This window comes from Lepidochelys olivacea (assembly GCF_965140295.1).
Source record: "Lepidochelys olivacea isolate rLepOli2 genome assembly, chromosome: 4".
In the NCBI taxonomy this organism is placed as follows: Eukaryota; Metazoa; Chordata; order Testudines; family Cheloniidae; genus Lepidochelys; species Lepidochelys olivacea.
In genome coordinates this window covers 24,833,992-24,854,761 of record NC_140414.1, presented here as the reverse complement: position 1 = coordinate 24,854,761, position 20,770 = coordinate 24,833,992, and the positions used below count along the sequence as shown (strand labels likewise).

Here is a 20,770-nt window from a genome sequence, read left to right as displayed (position 1 = left end):
CACAAGCTAGTGCCCTAACTACTGAGGTGAGCGTGCTGAACACCTATGAAAGTCAGGCCATTTTTATTTAGATGGCTACATATGCAAACCAAAGTTTGAAAATTCTGGCTAATGCAATTACTTTAGCAAGCTGGCTAATACTCTGACTCAAGAATTTGGTGTCAGTTTGCTACTTCTAGGCCTGGCCAAATCGTTACATTGGCCGTTATTCCTCAACCTCTCCTTTCCTTTGACCAACTATAAATTTTTGTTTCTTTCTAAACAAATATTGTAATTCTTCCTGATACACACAACCATCTGCTGACTGCACAAAAGGTTTATTGACAGTGCTCAGCACCCAGGGACCTGGGATCATTTCAGATGCAATAAAATATAACGTAACTTAGGAGAAATTAAGTTAGAGGAGTTCATAGGAGTAATTTTTCCATCCTCAGAGACAGAGTCAAAACCAAATACTGCATGGTCACAGAAGTCATGGAGGGAACCTCAAAATAGGAGAAAGAAAAGACTAGAAGAAGATTCTGTATATCTGTTTGGAAGTTGCTTTTGCATTTTCATTCGGAAAGTATAAACGAGTACAGAATCAGGCTGCTCATTTAAGTGCTGCATCAAAACAAAGAACTATGCAAGACAGGGTCTGATGGAGAAAAGTAACTAACTAGGGAAGACAGATTATTAAGATTTGTATTCAGGCACAGAATAGCCTACTTTCCTTAAACATCATTCAGTTTGTAGCAATTTCATTAAATGGTTTCTTGTTTGCCTTCCAGAAACGCACAAAGGTCAATAGAGATGCAACTTGTATTTAAAATCTCAAAATGCGTATAGTGAAAGATATACAGAGAGGCTGTAAATATGAATTTTAAAAGGGTATTTAGTGAAATATGAAATAACTAAAACGTGTAAATTAAACAAATTAGAAACCAAGGGTTATTTAAGGAGAATAAACTGCTGCACTATGGGCCTTAACTTAAACCTTACATTTCTTGAGGTTTATACAACAGGAAACTTCCTTTAGAACACCTGAATCAAGACTTGCTGTCTCTCTGAAAGATATGCTCTAGTTCTAACCCAAGTTATGGGGTTGATGTAGGAATTACGGGTTGATGTAGGAATTACTGGTGAAATTCTATAGCCCATGTAATACAGGATGCCAGACTAGATGATGGTCAGTACTAACCTTTGAATTAACGATAACACACTATGAAAAAAATCTATATAAACACACACTGTATTTAAACTGATCTTAAGCATTATACCATGTGTGAAAAATATGAGCATAAGTGTACATGTCTATATGTATAAATGTGGGATATAATTAACAGAAGTGCTCATCATACAGAACACGATCTCAAGTCAGGGGGAGCTGTGAGGTGCTCAGGGCCTCAGAAAATTAAGACCATATATACTACAACATTGTTCTTCTGTTTGCAATAACTTAATATCACAGATGCCCGGGTTTGCGCCCTGAGCTGGGAGGGAGGCAGAGTTATTTACTCTTTTCTTATGGCACTTTGGAGATTTGTAGCCATAAAACAGGCCTATAAAAGTAGTAAGTAAATAGGAAAATAAATGACCATTAAGGAACAGTAAATTTTGAGCATATTCCAGAGTGCAGTTTATTATTGTCAAGGTTCCTCCCCCACTCTGAACTCTAGGGTACAGATGTGGTGACCTGCATGAAAAAAACCTCCTAAGCTTATCTTGACCAGCTTAGGTCAAAACTTCCCCAAGGTACAAAATATTCCACCCGTTGTCCTTGGATTGGCCGCTACCACCACCAAACTAACACTGGTTACTGGGGAAGAGCTGTTTGGATGCGTCTTTCCCCCCAAAATACTTCCCAAACCTTGCACCCCACTTCCTGGACAAGGTTTGGTAAAAAGCCTCACCACTTTGCCTAGGTGACTACAGACCCAGACCCTTGGATCTTAAGAACAATGAACAATCCTCCCAACACTTGCACCCCCCCTTTCCTGGGAAATGTTGGATAAAAAGCCTCACCAATTTGCATAGGTGACCACAGACCCAAACCCTTGGATCTGAGAACAATGAAAAAGCATTCAGTTTTCTTACCAGAAGACTTTTAATAAAAATAGAAGTAAATAGAAATAAAGAAATCCCCCCTGTAAAATCAGGATGGTAGATATCTTACAGGGTAATTAGATTCAAAAACATAGAGAACCCCTCTAGGCAAAACCTTAAGTTACAAAAAAGATACACAGACAGAAATAGTTATTCTATTCAGCACAATTCTTTTCTCAGCCATTTAAAGAAATCATAATCTAACACATACCTAGCTAGATTACTTACTAAAAGTTCTAAGACTCCATTCCTGGTCTATCCCCAGCAGAAACCAGCATAGACAGACACACAGACCCTTTGTTTCTCTCCCTCCTCCCAGCTTTTGAAAGTATCTTGTCTCCTCATTGGTCATTTTGGTCAGGTGCCAGCGAGGTTACCTTTAGCTTCTTAACCCTTTACAGGTGAGAGGAGCTTTCCCCTGGCCAGGAGGGATTTCAAAGGGGTTTACCCTTCCCTTTATATTTATGACAATTATACATTATGGTTGTTGGTAAATGTGAGTTTACATGTTGTATGATTGTGACTCTGAAGGCTGGGGAAATCCATATGGCTACTCCTTTAAGTAACAAGCAAGCTACATACACAATAGTTTACTTATCCACCTTATCTCAAATAAGTACCTTTCATTGATTTGAAAAAAAGCAGGAATTTGCTACTGCGACTTGTCTCACAGTAGGCAACTTTTAAAATGGTCTGAGGAAGAAAATCTGTCTTAGGGTATGTCTACACCGCAATAAAACACCCATGGCTAGCCTGTGTCAGCTGACTCGGGCTTGGGCTGTGGGTCTATAAATTTGCAGTGTAGATATTCAAGCTTGGGCCAGAGCCTGGGCTCTGGGACCTAGCCTCCCAGGAGATCTATCCTGTAATTTTACAGCCCTGCAGCCCGAGCCCTGCAAGGTCAAGTCAGCCGACACAGGCCAGCCGTGGTATTTTATTGCAGCATAGACAAACCCTCTGGGACCCAAGCATCTGAGGGAAGCCATATATTTATTTAAATAAGACAAGTACTGTTTTGTGTGCCAAATGCCTAAGCCAGCCCTCTAAACAAAAACCAAACAAGGCAACCCAGATTGGGGTGCCTGTTTCTTCCAATTGCATCAAATTCTGCCAGTATTCTTTCAGTTCCCTATCTCACCTCCCACCCTCCTGCTCCCCCCGCTTACCAAAGGTTTGGTTTCATCTTCATCTTTGAAATAATAAAGCTGGTCCCCCTTGAGAACAAACCAGCGTGTGTGCCAAGTCTTGACAAAGCCTCCTTGCTTCCGCAGCCACCCACACTTAATGGCATTGTGCCGTCCTTGGCTTAGCTGGTGACTCTCTGCAGAGCCATTGTTCTCATCCATAATGAGGCCGACAGACTCTCCTGTTTAGACAACAAAGAGGGAAAAGAAAAAAAAAAGGAAACCACATTATTCTCTTTTTGGAGGAGGGGGCAGAAGTAGCAACCTGCCAATTTTCAACATAGCTAGAAAACAAATAAGCCCCAACAACAAAAATGCCCTACAAGAGCTTTTACTATCCACCTGTTTATTTTCATGCCAGTGTCAGTCATCTGGGAGAGTATAATCTGGCTTCCAAAGTTTCATGAAAAGTAAATTCCATGTTAAACAGCAAATAAGCAGGGAGAGAAACAAAACAACTTTTCACGTACAACGCAATATATATTTCCATTCACAACAAGCAAAACATGCCCCTTCAATCTAGATGATTTAGGACTTATTCCTACTCGACAGTTCATTTGGATTAAGGGAAGATGTGAGTTTAAAGCACAATAGCTTTTCCAGAATAATTCCCTGTGTTGACAAGCCCTTAGTTTAAAGGGAAGCAACAAAAAAAGAACCAACATAAAATCTCCATGACAGAGAAAGATGATCGTGTCTCATGCTATAAGGTCCTCTGTTCCATCAAAGCCTTCCCCCGAACAAAGAAAGGCTTCTTACATGTAAAGGTGTAGTACACAGAAAATAGAATTGTTGCTAGGTTTACCACATAATGTAATAGATCCCCTACTGGAGGAAGGAAAGGAGGGAGAGTGTGTGTGTGGGGAGGAGGGCGGTAATCAAATGTTCCAATTAGTGCAGAACTTTTGTAGTTAAACCTTAAGTCATGAAAAACTTGACTACTTTGGGGTTTGAACATGGACATGAACCTAGAAAAGTTTCATGTAAAACTCTTTCAAAGCCTGCAACACCTTTGTCAAAACTTAAAACCATACTTTCCAGTGTCCGGATAGGCATGAATCTTCTAGACTGATTTTGCATGTGCAATATATGCTTATGTGATAAGCTTTCAAGGTCAAATAATTCCTCATTAACCCAGATGCAATGCATGGAGTTGAACAAACTCATGAAGCTTATTTTTTCCAACCTTCAATGTACTGGGTTCAAATACACCCAAATTATCAAGTGAAACTCAAGGATGCAAAACCACATGTACTGAAACAGCCTAAAATGAGATCAAACCCCATACAGCCCCTTATATAAAAGGGCAAACCCTTAACTAATACAGTAATATACAGTGCCATGACTAGGACAAAGACAGGTCAGTCATCAAAAAGGCACCTGTTTTGCTTTTTAGGAAGTTAAGAAATGGATCATCAAATAAATCAGAAGTCAGAGAATAAAACCAGCCCTGCTTCACCTCAGGTACCCCAGTTCGCTCCCCAGCAGCCAGACCTGTCTCCCTCCACAGCTAGAGGAAACTCAGTCTGCTCCTGACCCACTGCCCTCTTATAAGGGCCCGCTGAGCCCTGATTGGGGTGTGGCCACAGTTGAGCCTACTTCCCCAATCAGCCTGGGAACTGCTTGCTCCCAGCCACAGCCCTCTCCTGGGCTGTTTTAGCCCTTGAAGGCTGGAGCGGGTGACCACCTGGCTACATTGGCACTGGCATCAATGTACATGCAGTAGGTATCTGGATTTCAGTTAGCGGGCCACGAAGAATGTTTATTGATCTGTGTGTTTTTGCTAGATATCATGTATACATTAAATTATTCACATAATACTAAAGTAAATGAGGTGCTTGGGAGTAAACAATGTTCTTTTTTTTTTAAAAAAAAGAGAGAACATCCTTTCAGGTAAAATATTCATTGGTATGATATATTCTTTTTGTTTAAAAATATATTGACAGCTACATCTCTGAAGGAGTGTAATACAAAATTAGTTGCTTCCCCCCAATTCCCTCACTCTTCAAACCATTTTCTCACATGAAATTAGTAGAAATGCGAGTCAGCTGACTTGTTTTTGGCAATTGAACCATTACACGCAATCCCATGAGACCAAATTTACAAAGGGTCTTATTGTTCTACATTTCTCCTTTACTCTCCAAACCTGAAAACTACAATCCAGATTTTGAATCAGAAACCCAAGAGTTGGCTTACTCTCACTAGTTGTTTTCACAGCTGCTTCAGCACCATCACAAAAATAAACGGCAGGAAGACCGGGTGTTGGCACTGATACAGACAGCAGAGAAGTGCGAAGAGGACATAATCCCATACTTGGTCATGTGTTGTTTATCTCAAGATAACCAACTCTCTGTCTTGCCATTGTGAGACATGAGGCAGAAAGCCATGGCATTTTCTAAATAAACAAAATAAGAGTATTTCTGAAAACCCATCTTCTGAATGAAACATAAAACTTGTTTTCTGAAAGAATCTGCCCAGTTGTCCTGGCCAAGTTCCAATTTAGGTAATTACTAGATCTGAACAAATCCTGTACACTCCATTCATTGGGGCTGTCTATTAGTGAACCCTCTTGGGTTTGCCTGGAGATATGGGGTTGTAAAGAATATACAACTAAGAAATGCTCCCACACATTCACCAGCTGCTCTTTTTCTCCATGTCACAGACCCAATCTCTACCAACCACTGCTGGTCATACTTCATTCCCTTTTCCCCCTGCCTAATGGGGCATGCAACCTTCTCCCTAGGGTCTTTAGACCGTTCCCTTAATTTTCTTTTCCAGAGGGTTGGGGGAGCGTTACTGTTTCCACCTGACAGTGATAGCGGAGAAACTTTCGCTCTCCACCAACCAGTTATCTGTATATTCAACAGGCATTTCTCATAAAATGTAGCACTTAGTAGCCACAAAATGCCTGGAGAGAGGATGGGCCCAAACAGCATCAAGTCCCAATCCACCACATTTTCATGAGCGTGAGCCATCGTTGACAGGTTTGTCTAGAAACCAGCTGGTTTCAGGTCCACTCGTGGTTCTAGCTGAAATTTTTCACAGTTTTAGTAAAACATTCCAAGTTCTTAAAACACCACCTGCCTTTTCAGTTAGATACAGTACCAGATCCTACATTCTTGCTGGTCCTCAACTGCCATGTCAGGCTCTTGACAGCCAGAGACCAACCCTGCATAGAATGGGCTCAGGATCCAAGGAACTGCCCTTTGGATGCTCCTCCTGAATGGTGCAGTGCTCACCTTAGCTGTAACTGTTTGGTGAATTGCTGCAGGTGGTGACCAATCTGGTTAGGCAAAAAGCAGCATACATTGGTCTGGTTATTATTCTAGAGAAAATTAATTCCTTGTCCATTACTATCCATTTTTAGATTACAGCCAGCTCAGTGTTAACCTGTCTGGACAGAACATTGAACAAGTGGCAACTGTCAAAAACTTGGGAAAAATCCTAGAGGCCCATCAAGCAAGTGTTGCAGGGACATCAGGATGAAGCTCACTACGCAGCTGTTGATCTGGAGAACTATGGTTATACCTGCTCTACCGTACAGCTGTGCAAACACAGGCACTGGGGAAGGCTGAAAAGCAATGGATTGATATTTTTGATTCTCATTGTCTTCGTCAGTTGCTCCATATTAAGTGGCTTGGCAAAAATCAACACTGAGGATATTCATAACAGATCCTACCGATTGCCTTCAGCAGCAATGGTTTTGCTTCAGAGGCTCTTGATAGAGACATATTATTAAGATGGAAAACAAGTCAACTACAAGTGTGTTTACCAAGGAATGCCACTAGACGGTCAGCGATCACATGGCTGATCACATTGGTCAGACTGCCAATAACAGACCGGTTTCAGAGTAGCAGCCATGTTAGTCTGTATCCGCAAAAAGAACAGGAGTACATCCAGCCAGACCAAGCTAGAGATTGATTCAGGTGGCCTTCAGTGTGAAAGGAAGCTACATCCTTTTGGGATTTGCCCTGATGATTATGATGATGGAGGTTAACTTTTGCTGTCCTTTCCACCGGGTCCTTCTTTTTTTTTAAAATTCAGAAGACAAATGTTTGTTTTTCAGCACTGTGACCATAGTAGGGGTACAACCAGCTGGGACTAAATGTGCCTAATTGGTTACAGAGAGTTTTCTGACCACTAGAAAGCACACACCATAGGTCTCTCTGTCACTTGCTAGCTCCACTGCACTGGTATGAGTCAAGAGGAGCTGACATCAGGAATCATAACATTCAAAAACTGGTAGGAGAACACTTCAACTTCTCTGGCTACTCAGTAAAAGACTTAAGGGTGGCAATTCTGCAACAGAAAAGCTTCAAAAAACAGACTCCAACAAGACACTGCTGAGCTTGAATTAATATGCAAACTCTATACCATTAACTTGCGTTTGAATAGAGACTGGGAGCGGCTGGGTCATTTGAATCTATTTCCCCATGTTAAGTATCCTCACACCTTCTTGTCAACTGTCTAAATGGGCCATCTTGATTATCACTACAAAAAAGTTTTTTTCTCCTGCTGATAATAGCTCATCTTAATTAATTAGCCTCTTACAGTTTGTATGGCAACTTCCACCTTCTCTGTATGTGTGTGTGTATATATATATATATATATATCTTCTTACTATATGTTCCATTCAATGCATCCAATGACGTGGGTTGTAGCCCACGTAAGCTTATGCTCTAATAAATTTGTTAGTCTCTAAGGTGCCACAAGTACTCCTGTTCTTTTTAAGAGGGGCTCTGTTTGTAGATGACTAGCAAAACTGCTAAAAACTTACCTATATAACTCTTTGCAAGTATGATTTGTAGAGTATGTGACATGCACTCCCTGAGTCAATGTTGACTACAAAATGTCCCACCACAAAGGAGGATTTTCTGGACCGTGAAGAGGAATTTACAGAGGAACAACTACTCCTGGTCTGCTTTTGATTATTATTGGTTGGACAGGGGGCATCCATCTCCCCACTCCCATCCTATCTCATGTTCTTTACCCACCTTCCTCATTATATAATATTTAATTGTGGGGTAGGGCAGATACTTCTTCTGTGTTTAGAAGAGGGGAGGGGCAATTGAGGCAGTGGGAACTGATGGTTACCTCATCTTCCTCCTGCTCTCTAGGTTTCGCTCAAATTACTTGTTCTATATAACCCACTGTGCTGAACGAAAATACATACAGCAGGACATTGGCAGTGAGAGCCTGAAGAAGCAGCTTCAGCCACATACAAAGCTGCCAGAATGATAAGCCCTAGTAACTGGAGGTCCAAATGACATGCAGAAAAATATTTCAGGTCTCACGTGGGATGGCCAGCGGGGGAAATTCAGAACATCTGCAAAGTCTGGTGAACTGAAGCATAGAGCAGTTAATTGATTTGCCAAAGGTCAGAGAACAAGTCAGAGGCAGCCTCAGGAACAGAAACTAGATGTCCTGATTCCCAGATCCCTACCCTAACCATTAGGATAGGCTGCGTCGGAAGGTCTGAAGACACTGAAAAGCCTCTTGATCTTGTTTATCATGTGTCATACAGTATATGGAGGAAGAGTCACCATTCCCCCCCCTCAGAAGGACAATTTGATGTGTACATGCTGTATTGTGAACACTTAATGTTTGCTGACTTCATTAACACATGAATGGATTAGAGCTGGCAGGCACAATCTCAGAAGATCATTGCTGTACATAGAGAAATAATTTTTGTGTTACTCTTTCTTATCAAAGTGTGATAGCAAAGTTCATCTGAGCATGGATGTCACCAGGTTTCTTGAATAATGCACCGCTGAGAATGTAACTGGACAGTCTGCTCTCTCACAAAATGAAAACAGGAATTCTTCCTTCATCTTTTGTACAGCAGTTCAGGGTCATAGTCAGGCTTTCCACACTTGGTGTAAAATTTCCCAATGGGATGGTGTGTTACAAATTATAATGGCTAAAAAATATGCCCAGAGAAATTTTAGTTTGACAACAGCTGAGAAGAAACAAAATCCTGCTGAAATTAAGTGGCCCCTGGGCAAATCAAATTGGAACTGCTATTTAACTGACATCCTGAAGGATGAGTAAAGACAGAACGGCCTTTTTGTAAAAGGAGAGAAGAATCCAATGCAAACACTGCAGTGGGGAAACAGGACTGTTCAAAAATGAAGGAGCAAGCAAGCTCTGGAAAGAGTGAGGCTTGTGGCTATTGGGGTGGAGGAGGGAAGGAGATGGGATTGTTTGCTACTTACATTACACGTTAAATTCATCTCATTCTTACAGTAAATACTGCCCTCAGCAAAGTACCAAGTCTGGAAATGACATGGTATCACTGAAAGTACAAATCGGCCAACGCAGTGATATGCATTACAGAGGTCAGACCTGTAGTAGTGTGGATACAGAGGAAAACTGGTGTATCTACTGATGTGTGGGTGTTTGGGGTAGGAGCACCTACTGGTGAATGTTTTAGTTCAACCCATCTCTACTGAAACTGTTATTTTACAGTGTTTGTGTATATACCTATAAGGTAAGAGCCAAGTAACAGCAAAAGCAACAGCACATTACTCTTGTCCAAAGGAAAACATTGTAAACATTAAGTTTACAGCTCACATCTTTTTAAATAAAAAAGTCAGTGTATATATTTTTGTCATATTTAATGCTAATTATGTTTAATGTTGATTCATTTTCTGCTACTTTGATCACGGAACTAAGATGATCCCTTCTCAGTTAAAAAAGTTACATATCAGCAAATTTGGGTATTCAACTATCTAATTGGAAATTGTCATTGCCTCGATCGTATAAAATATTAGCCACACTGACACTGAGATTTCCATGTTCGTATTTTGGAGACAGTGTAGTCAATGTTTTTAAAAGCTGAGATGTGTGTCTTTCCACTGAGGAAGCCAGCTAATCAGTGCCATTGCTTTGTAGCTGGCGTTTCAGTTCTCTGCCCAGGAAAAAATGAATTTGTATTCATGGAATTAACATTTCACTTGGTTAAAAGCCACAGAGGTTTCCTTTACATATCTGAGAGAACCAGGGAATATCTGTTATGTCATCCTAGCAGTCACAAGTAATATAATTCCTCTATTTTATGTTACATTTGTTCATGTTTGCACAGCCATTTCTAGCTGTGAAAACCCCATACAAATGCTATTATTATATACCTCTTTCCTGCCTTTCCTTTTGCCTCATGCCAGCATCTTCACCCTTACACTTGCCTCCTACACACCTCCATAAATATTTAGGAATTGTACTTGCTCGTACAGTTCTCTCTTACGAGACTAGGACCAATACTTTGTGCCTGTACCAAGGTCTTTTGCCAGGCAGAGATTATTTGGGAAATGCCTCTTAATTGTGTGGTACAGACATTGCCCAATATTAGACCCCAAAACTCTGCCTGAATGTCATTTATGTATATACACATTTGAAAAGATTCCTAGACCAAAAAAGAAAGACAGGTTTTACTATAAAGAGACCGAGAGAGAGAGAAAGACAAGCTTTACTATAGAAGAACATATGTAGCTATAGCTTTAGATTTTTAAAAGTGCTTACATGACTTTGAAGCCTCGGTCAATTTAGAAAACAGTACTTAGGCCCAGATTTGTAAGGGTATTTAGGCATTGTTCTGCTCAGTGTAACAAGACTCAAGTAATTTTCAAAGGTGATATAGGCACTTCGTCTCATTTTCACTCTCTCTCTCCCCCTCTCTCTCTCAACCATTGACTATTTCTTGTAATTATGAATGACAATGAATTACCACTATGAATGACGACAGCAGGGCTACCACTACCACCAGTATCTCCTCCTCCAACTGTTTTGTGAATGATACCGAAGCCCCGAAAAAAATGGACTGAAAATATTCAGAAAATTTGTGTCAAATTCATGAATAGTTTCAGGTTGACCAGAACAGTATTTTTCAACAGACTACTCACCTGAAAAATTTCACTCATCTATACTTAGGAACATTAATCTCATTGAAAGTCAACAGGATTTAGGCTTCTATTTACAGCCCAGGGGAGTTAGGGCACTCACTCAGGGTGTAAGAGGCCCAAGCTCCTTGCTCCAATAACTTAATTTATGCAGAGTGGAACAGCTTTAAACAGTAGAGCTTGAGAGAGACCCACACCAGAATATCCTAGAGCCCCGTGGCGAAGGCACTCTCCTGCAGTGTGGAAGACCCAAGTTCTAATTCCTTCTTCACATCAGGCAGAAGAGAAAACGAAAACTGGGTTTCCCACATCCTAAGTGACTGCCCTTACCACTGGGCTAAAGGTTAAAAGAAGGTTTCAGAGCAGCAGCTGTGTTGGTCTGAATTCGCAAAAAGAAAAAGGAGTACTTGTGGCACCTTAGAGACTAACCAATTTATTTGAGCATAAGCTTTCGTGAGCTACAGCTCACTTCATCGGATGCATATATAAAGCCAACTTTATAACAATCTAAAGCCATCTCTTAGAGCTTGAAATGTACAGAGCCCCAAGACCCATCCTTACTGCCTGGTGGATCCACAGTACTCACCAGAAAATCATTTAAATTGGTATTGTGCTCATTTTTACGGAGAGTGGGAGGAAGAAATGGACGTCAAGAATACTGTAGCAATGAAGGGGTTCCATAAATTGTCTTATACTTGCAATAGGAAAATCAAGCACCAACACTTGACTTTTCTCCCTCTCTTTGCATGAGATTTAGGTGAAATCAAGGACTCTGTCACCTTCTAAGTTGGTGATTCAAAAACAAGAGGAGCACTAGTCCCTTTTACAAGATATCCCGTGCTGCCGAAGGCCAACTTTGATTCCTGCAAACATCAACGAATGGCAAAACAGCTTCAAGCATGCATTATGGATTCAGAAAGAGAGAACCAATTGTATTATTCAACTTTAACATTTTAGCATGGAAGTAGAAATAGTGTGCTCTATGAGCCACATAACACCCTCCAGCTATTGCTTGTAATGTAGTCTGGAGTAGTACTCAGTACTACAATAGAAGTTTTCATGTTTTCAGCCCACAGGATAAAAGCCCAGCTGAACACTCCCGAACTTTGAGGAAGCTCTTATCTGAATCCAAACTTTGTGGTTAGACCCTCTCTCTATAATAACTGAAACCTAAGTTACTGATCCAAAGCACCCTGTGCTTTGAATCCAAATCTGGATCCAGCTCCAAACCCACCCTTGGGTACGGCAAATCGGGGGGGACCACTCTGGGCCTCGTGATTTGGGGGGTCCTGTGGACCAGTGCAATTGGCCAGTGCGGTCAGTCCCGGAAATGACGGTTGGTCCCAGAAGTGACAGATTCATCACTTCCGCCCCAGGCCCTGCACCCCTCTAGGGACGGCCCTGGACATGGCCTATTTCTAGCTGCAATGTAGGAGCAGATGAGCATATCATCATATTTGTTCCTGTCACTATCATTAAAGGGTAAAGTTTAAAGGGATTTGAGACAGGATGAGCTACTCAGGATAAAACAGGTGAGACATTTGCATTTCCAGTTGAAAAGGTGTATGGTGATAATGTGTATCACACCTGTTGCTTTGGTGTACGCTACCCAAGGAGGAGGTCTCGGACGGGACAGGAGCACTGAATTTAGACACATGCCCCCAGGGGTCAAATCAGGGCCAAGTAGACAGGATAATAGGGTCTGGCTGCTTCTTACGAGTCCAATTCAGGGTAAAGCTTGGACACCAAACAAAGCCTCTCCCCCTGTCTTAACACAAGACGACCGGCTTGGTCAGGGCCTAACCAACTGCACCCTTTTGTTTGAGTTATCAAAAGACTGTTATGTTTATTTTGTGGAAGGTCAGGCCCAAGTGGGCCATCCCGAGTCAAGATGCTTCAGCAGACATGGAGGTCCTGCAACAGACTAGTACTGACTGGCTGGCTAGCTAACTGAACAAAGCATCAACTCCTACGGGCTGCTTGTTTAAAGACTCCTGCAGGAAAGAAGCACAGCAAGACCTCAACCTGCAGCCAATGTGAATGTGATACCAAACATCAGCACGTTGCATCTGCATAGTTCACCCAGCATCCTTTCCCTGCGACAGAAGGAGTCTATGAATGCAACCTATGAATACAAATCGCCCCTCCACTGAGTGACTGAGCTCTCATCAATGACATAAAATAATTATGAGAACAAAACGTCAAGAGGAAATGACTAATGTAGCCCTGCTTATATTACAGAGCCTGCTTTTTATTTAACTAATCATTTGGAGTGCAGAGTCTTAGCACACCCAGGGGACAGTAATTTGTCATCTTCATTCACATGTCTTATTATTTCAGACTAGTTCGGTTACTGGAACACAGGTTTCTTTTTCTCTATTTCAGCCAATTGTAGCTCAGTTCCCTTCTTGGGGATGCTAAGGAATGAGCACGGCTCTGCAACAAAGCACATTCATGCTCTCAATCTCTCTCTTGCTGTGTAGATGGTTATCCTTTACAAAACCTCATATATTAGATTTTGAGTGCCTGAATGGTTTTGATCAAGATCTGATTTTGGCCTCTTTCTATTTCATATCAAAATGGACGAAACCCAAAATTCCGTTGAATCCAGGTCTCATTTTATTCAACCTCCTTCCCCAAAGTTTGGAGGAGGTGGTAATCTGATTTTGGTTATGATTTTGGGCCTTGTCTATTGTCTAAATAACCAGCTACAAATGTTTAAAGAAACTAACCATCCTGTTTTACCAGTAGTGTACTATATTCCACATTGCCTAGCATTAAAGACTATACTCAGTACATCTCCAAGGCTTATATCCCTCTCCCAAAAAAGGCATCCTATCTACCACAGCAGCACATGGCTGTTTTATCTTTCAGCAGTTACCTATTAGGCATTAATAGGGAAACTAGCATATTAGGCTTGTGTATGCAGACCGGAATGTTTTTTTTTGTTTTTTAAGGAGCTGCAAAAAAAAAAAAAAAAAGCAACAAGCTACTTCTATTATACACAAGCATTTTACTTTACTATAGAATTTTATACCCTAACTGTCAAGCCAGTTTCTAAACTAAAATTACCTACTGATTTAGTCAGCTCCTACAATTGCTGTTTTTCCTACAAAAATTTAAAACAATTGTACTCTACAACAGGTCATCCAATGACAGATCATGTGTCATGGCCAGCGCAGCATAACCTATAAAGCATGAGAATAAAGGTTTAGAAGACTGATCAATCCTATGTTTATATTTACAGGTGAACTTGAGTTGACAGACTCATCACAGAGAGCGACTAGGCTTCCAGTGCTAGCCTCATTCATTCTCATTAGTTTACTGTGCCACCCGCATTGTTGACACACTCCTCGGTGGCATGGGACCAGCTGCTCCTCAGCGGCAGGTGAGGATACACCTTTCACCCCTAGAACTGGCTCCTCTTCTTCCACATTAAGTAGATGTCCTGTTTTTAGTGAGACAGTCCTGCATTTAAGCCCTCTTCCTTTTTGTTAAATACAGGAAAATTGTCCCGCGTTTGCTGCCTCCCCGTGATTTCAGTACCAATTGGTCCTGCTACTGGCCGGATCCCTGCTTGCCCACCAGTGGGAGTGGGGAGTCGATGATGGGGGTGGGTGTGCAAGGCTGATGGCAGGAAGCTGCAACACGTGGGGCCGGAGGGCTCCCTGTGCTGGTTCATCAGCACAGCCCCCACTGTGTGCCGGCTCTTGGCCAGCAGGGCCCCGCCGCACCCCACTCCACGCACCTGCTGTGCCCCCTGCCCAGCACCTGGGGGTCCCAGATCAGCCCCTGCGGGAAGATCTCTGCTCCCTGGGTGGAGGGGCTCCGCTGGACCCTTGGCAGGGCAAGTGGGCTGCAAGCACCATTTTCACCATGCACGGGCGGGCAGCGGGGGAGCTTGGACCGGGACCAGGGGGAGAAAGGGGTTGCAGGCTGACAGCAGTGGAGGGGCTTGGGCTGGGCCCGGGCACCAGTGGAGAGAGGGGCCTCAGGTTTGTCCTGCATGGGCGGGAGGCAAGGAGGGCTCAGGCCAGCCCCACACACTGTGGGGAGAGGGTGGCCTCAAGCAGCCTGCGCATTGGGGAGCTGGGGAGGTTCCATACGTGGGGGAGTGGCGAGGATGCTGGAGGACCTCAGCCCGGCCCTGTGGGTGGGAGGCAGGGGGGGCTGGGGCTCGGCCAGGCTGGGGCTGTCCCATTTTCCCTTTGGGAAAATATGGTCACCCTAACCTGAAGCAAACCCCACTAACTTCACACAACTGGGCTATCCACACTCTTCTGTTTCACTCTACCCCAGCACTACCATCTGCTGACATATGAGACAGGGGGCTAACTAAAAAGATTTAAAAATGTATAGAGGAGACCAGGCTTCCACATATTTACCAGATCACTATATAAGAGAAAAAGTTATAGAAAGGTTAGTTCTCAGCAATTCCTCCTTACATACCATTTATTTTAGACCCAAGTTTATGTCTGTCCCACAGAGACCTGGGGACATTTAAAATTTTATTATTGAAAATTATTTAAAGGACGAATCATGAAACTGAGGGTGCAGAAGAAACATTTAAACTGGCAGAAGAAGTGACTCTCCACCATATGTTACAATGTTATGCCTTCTATTTCTTTAGTCTCTCACTTTGGTTCTTTGGACACTGTCTGATGGAGAGACACAAAGAGATACACACATTTTTTAAAAAATAAGGAACACACCCATGGGTATTACATTTATACAGCTGGTCAGAAAACTTATTAAAACACTTTTTGTTGGAAAACACTGATTCATCCCAACTGAAGCTTTTTTGTGGAGGTGTATTGGTTTGGACAGTCCAAAATGGAATTTCTGGTCAGAGAGTGAGACCAGAATAGCAAATAGCCCTGATTCAGAGCATGGAATTGAACCTGTGTCTCCCACATCCCAGGTGAGTGCTCTAATTTAAGCACCAAGGTACAGAGTCATTCTCTCTCTTTTTTTCTCTTTTCTCTCCCACCTCCCTCTTTCTCTCCCCCAAGTCCTTTCTAGTTCAATGAATGTTCAATTATTTCTGCATAGTGGAATAGTTCTATGAGAGAGAGACAGACAGACAACCATAGCTGCAATGGTTAGGGCACTCAGCTGGGTTGTGGGAGACCCAGGTTCAAATCTCTTGCTATGCAGGATTTGAAGCAGGGACTTGAACCTGGATATCCAACAACACAGATGAGTACCCTCATCAGTGGACTATTGGCTGTTCTGGAATTGGTGGGTGTATTTTCGTGAAAATTTTTGAAAGGTCTCTGTGGTGTTCCAATGCTGAACGAAAACAAACTCTGAAACCTTGATTTGTGTGCGTGTAACAGAATTCTTGTTTTCTGGCCAGCCCTAATTATTTACCATAGGTAACGCTGGTAGCCTGATAATCCATGCTCAAATAGAAGAATACACTGTATTGCTAGTTCTATCAACCAGCCTGAAATTCAATTAAATATCAAGTAACTTTTCAACACATGATCACTCTCAGAAAAAGCAAAAGTCAACACCAAAAATTATGTATTTTACAATAATTTTCCATACAGTGTTACTCCTAACTCCTTACATTATTAATTGTGCTGTTTATTTACTTTTCGCATTTCACTCTGTTTGGACAGCAAAGCAGTCTGTTTCATTTCAAGTTTTGTATATAGTCAACTGCACTTTCATGCTTTGGTACAATTTCGCCCTGTCTGGATTTCCCACATTGCAGGAGAAATGTACACATGAAAAATTGTTTCCAATTTTGGTGGATCTGGTTGGGCAAAATCAGGAAAAAGTGGGAGTTTTTGTATCTCAAGAGGAATGAAAAATCATTTATGTACTGCATCATGTGTTAAAGCAATCATGTCATTGAACCCACTACTACAAAAAGAAAACAAACAATGAGTTAGCCTGATAACAGACACAAATTCTGCAGTGGCTACACATTTGTGTAATGGTTTACACTGGGGCAAGTTCACTCTGATTTCAATGCAGTTACATCAGAGTGGAAATTTGGTCTATAGCATTTTTATGACCAACAGGTTATATTTACACTCTTCCTGATCGAACAACGCTGCAGAACAGCCAGTAACTTCACTGAGCACTGCCAAGATGGGGAGAAGTCATGAACAGAAAATCTACAGTCCATGAAACGAAAAAGTAGTCTGTTCTCCAAGGCACTTGGTGTTTGACCTTTCTTCCTCTTTATTCATCTGCAAACCTAAATGAACCATATGTGAATGCAAGGCAATCTCTTTCATTTCTGCAATAAATCTACTATAGCAACAGTTTATTTGTCCTTGACCAGCTAATGACCCAACAGATAACTCTCTCGAAGAGTGAGCTAGTAAGTTACTCCTTGACTGTACACATTCTAGTCCTCATTGCCTTATAGAGACACACAAAAGACTGGCTCTGGTTCATTTGAGGTCACCACAGCCTTTCCAAATTAGTAGTCCATTCAGAACCTTTTAGGGATGTAAAAATGGGGGAAATAAAGGGGTAATGAAAAATTCCATCTTCCCCTCCAAAAGAATTTACACTGAAAACACAAAACCATTCCACCCACTATCCTTCCCCTTTCACGAATGGATCTGTAGGTTATAGAGAAAGATGTGTGAAACTATGCACCAGCCCGAACTATTCAATTCATGACACTTGGGAAAGGAGACTGTACCATAAGCGGATAATGAAAACCTCTGGCAGTCAAATCCATACCCTTCTATTCTGCCTACCGGCATTATGAATTACAAGCCCACAAAAGAGCCTGACAACCTTCAACGGCACATATGCTACATAAATCTTGTATCCTTCATGTATAAGATGTAACAATAGAAACCTCAAGCAGCATTAAATGCTGGCCCAGATCTATTCACTGAGGAAGAATCCTCTTTTTAAAAAGCAAGGAAATCTAAATGACTAGAGGTAAAGGGCAGCCAGAGTCTCTAATTAAATTGGTTTTGAATAGCTAAGTGAATAGTCTTTTAAAAAAAAAATAAATAAAAACCACACAAAACCAAAAAATTAGCTTTGCTAGTGAAGTTAGCTCAGATACATTATTCTGCAAGATATACCTTGAGGAAAGGTAGAGAAAAGCAGCTGGCAGCCAAACCAGAATGATGGACTCCATGGACTAATTAACTTCTGCACATATTTGTCCTCTCTCAAATAAAGCAACTAGTAATAAGTTGCAGATCTGGAGGATGAACCGGGAGGTTGAGCAGCACGAGTTTGAGACTGAGAGTAGGGGTAAAATTTTGAAATTTAAGCCACTTAGTGACTTAGGCTCCTATGTTCCATTTTTAAAAGAGGGACTTTGGCACTCAGTAGCCTAAAGTCTCACTGAAAGTCAATGGGACTCGGGCATCTAAGTCACTTAGGCACTTTTGACCTTTCCTGCAAAGTCACCGGGGCTGAGAGTGCTCTCTGCAAAGCCATATACATGATTCAGGAGGAGATCCTACAGAGTAGTGGTCACCCTAATATATTATTAGTCTATGTGAAAAGAATATATTTTTCATTAGCAGATGTTAGGTGAAACCTGCATACCTCACGCTGCTGCAGTCAATTTCTGCACAGGCCAATCACATTTGGATGACCTGCTACTGTTGTGTTGCTTCATACATACTCCTCTGGGTTACTCAGGAAGTAAGATAGTCAGATGATGTTGAGCTTTTGATGGCAAGGAAAGAGAACAGAAGGACTGGGAGGGGACAGATCCTCCATGATACAAAACAAGAAAGGAGGAACCATATTTACTCCAAATTATAAATGAACAATAAGATGTGCAAAGAAGATATCATTTAAAATGGTTGTCTCTTTAAACAGACATCTGTTAACTTTTGTCTTTGGCTTACTGCCAGCTCAATATAAAAGCAATACATATGTACAAGCTAAGAGTTGCTAACAAGATCATTCACATGCTTTTAGGATCATTACTAGCTTGATCATGATTCCACCTCAGTCAGAAATCTCAGTATGATACATCATTTGAACATCTCAAAGCCCCTTACAATGAGAGCTGAGATAGTGTGGGAAATGACATAGATCACATTTTTGAAAATATTTTCTATCCATTCAAACTTTATTTCCATTAAAAAACAGATGCTGAGGAGAAACTGATCAACCTATTTCCATTGCATTCCTAAAACTACAGCCCAAGCTGCACCCTCTCTCTTGAATTTTTTACCTTGAAAAATAGTGGAGTGTGGTAGGTCAGTGAAAGAGGGGAAAATGAAGTGAGAGAATGTGATCAGGTAAACATATAGTCTAGGCTAAGGTCACTGCAAGTCAGAGCAACACAGTGATAGGGACTGGAGCAATTGAGGTGCTGGTTGAGGTATAAATTCCCAAGCAGTCAAGAAAAATAAAGGGCACCTAGAAAGCCAGATGGTGGTGTGCGAAGACTGATAAGGTGAGGATTCAGAAGGGAACTACAGCTGTTTAAAATATAACTTTGAAAAGCCCCTGGACATGACTGTGAAAGTTACTAAGGAAACACTCCAACCAGACAGAAACCTCATGGTAAGGGCTAAATTCTTCTTCCTGTGACACTGGATTACATCTGAAGCACTGAAATAAATGGATTTGCTCTCAGTTTATATTCATATAAATGAAAGAAGAACTTGCCTGTAAATCTAGAAATAGACATATTTTTGTGTTTCTATAGACTACCCTTTCATCTAGTATATTACCCTGTGAGCCATGCCATTAAAGTCAATGGGATTACTCAGAGAACTGTACTACTCAATAGAAGCAGTAGACGTGGTATATCTTGACTTTAGTAACGCTTTTGATACTGTCTTGCATGACCTTTTAAGAAATAAACTAGGGAAACACAACTTAGATGGAGCTACTACAAGGCGGGTGCATATAACTGGTTGGAAAACCATTCCCAGAGAGTAGTTATCAGCGGTTCACAGTCAAGCTGGAAGGGCATATCTAGTGGGGTCCCACAGAGATCAGTTTTGTTCAATGTCTTCATCAATGATTTAGATAATGGCATACAGCATACACTTATAAATTATGCAGACGATTCCAAACTGGGAGGGGTTGCAACCAAGTGCTTTGGAGGATTGGATTAAAATTCAAAATGATCTGGACGAACTGGAGAAATGATCTGAAGTAAACAGGATGAAATTCAACATGGACAAATGCAAAGTACTCCACTTAGGAAGGAACAATTAGTTGCACACATACAAAATGAGAACTGACTGCCTAGCAAGGAGTACTACGGAAAGGAATCTGCAGGTCATAGTGGATCACAAGCTAAATATGAGTCAACAGTGTAACACTGGGGCAAAAAAAACAAACATCTGTCTGGGATGTATTAGCAGGAGTATTGTAAGCAAGACACGAGGAGTAATTCTTCCGCTGTACTCCACGCTGATTAGGCTTCAATTGGAGTATTGTGTCCAATTCTGGGCACCACATTTCAGGAAAGATGTGGACAAATTGGAGAAAGTCCAGAGAAGAGTAACAAAAATGATTAAAGATCTAGAAAACGTGACCTATTAGGGAAGATTGCAAAAACTGGGTTTGTTTAGTCTGGAGAAGAGAAGTCTGAGGGAGTGGGGACATGACAACTGTTTCCAAGTACATAAAAGGTTGTTA

The 20,770-nt window shown here is 41.6% G+C and overlaps 1 protein-coding gene across 5 annotated transcripts in view; it reads right to left on the bottom strand.

The window, feature by feature from the left end:
- ARHGAP24 (Rho GTPase activating protein 24) overlaps positions 1-20,770 on the bottom strand; it is a 352,414-nt gene that overhangs the window by 299,987 nt on the left and 31,657 nt on the right. For 4 of the 5 annotated variants that reach the window (XM_084625625.1, XM_084625624.1, XM_084625622.1 and 1 more), the window contains exon 2: positions 3,252-3,451. The exons of the other annotated variant lie outside the window; for it this stretch is intronic. In XM_084625625.1, the coding sequence (XP_084481751.1) occupies positions 3,252-3,431 (180 nt within the window). In that variant the 5' untranslated portion in view covers positions 3,432-3,451. The remainder of the gene's footprint in view (positions 1-3,251; positions 3,452-20,770) is intronic. 5 annotated transcript variants of the gene reach the window in all.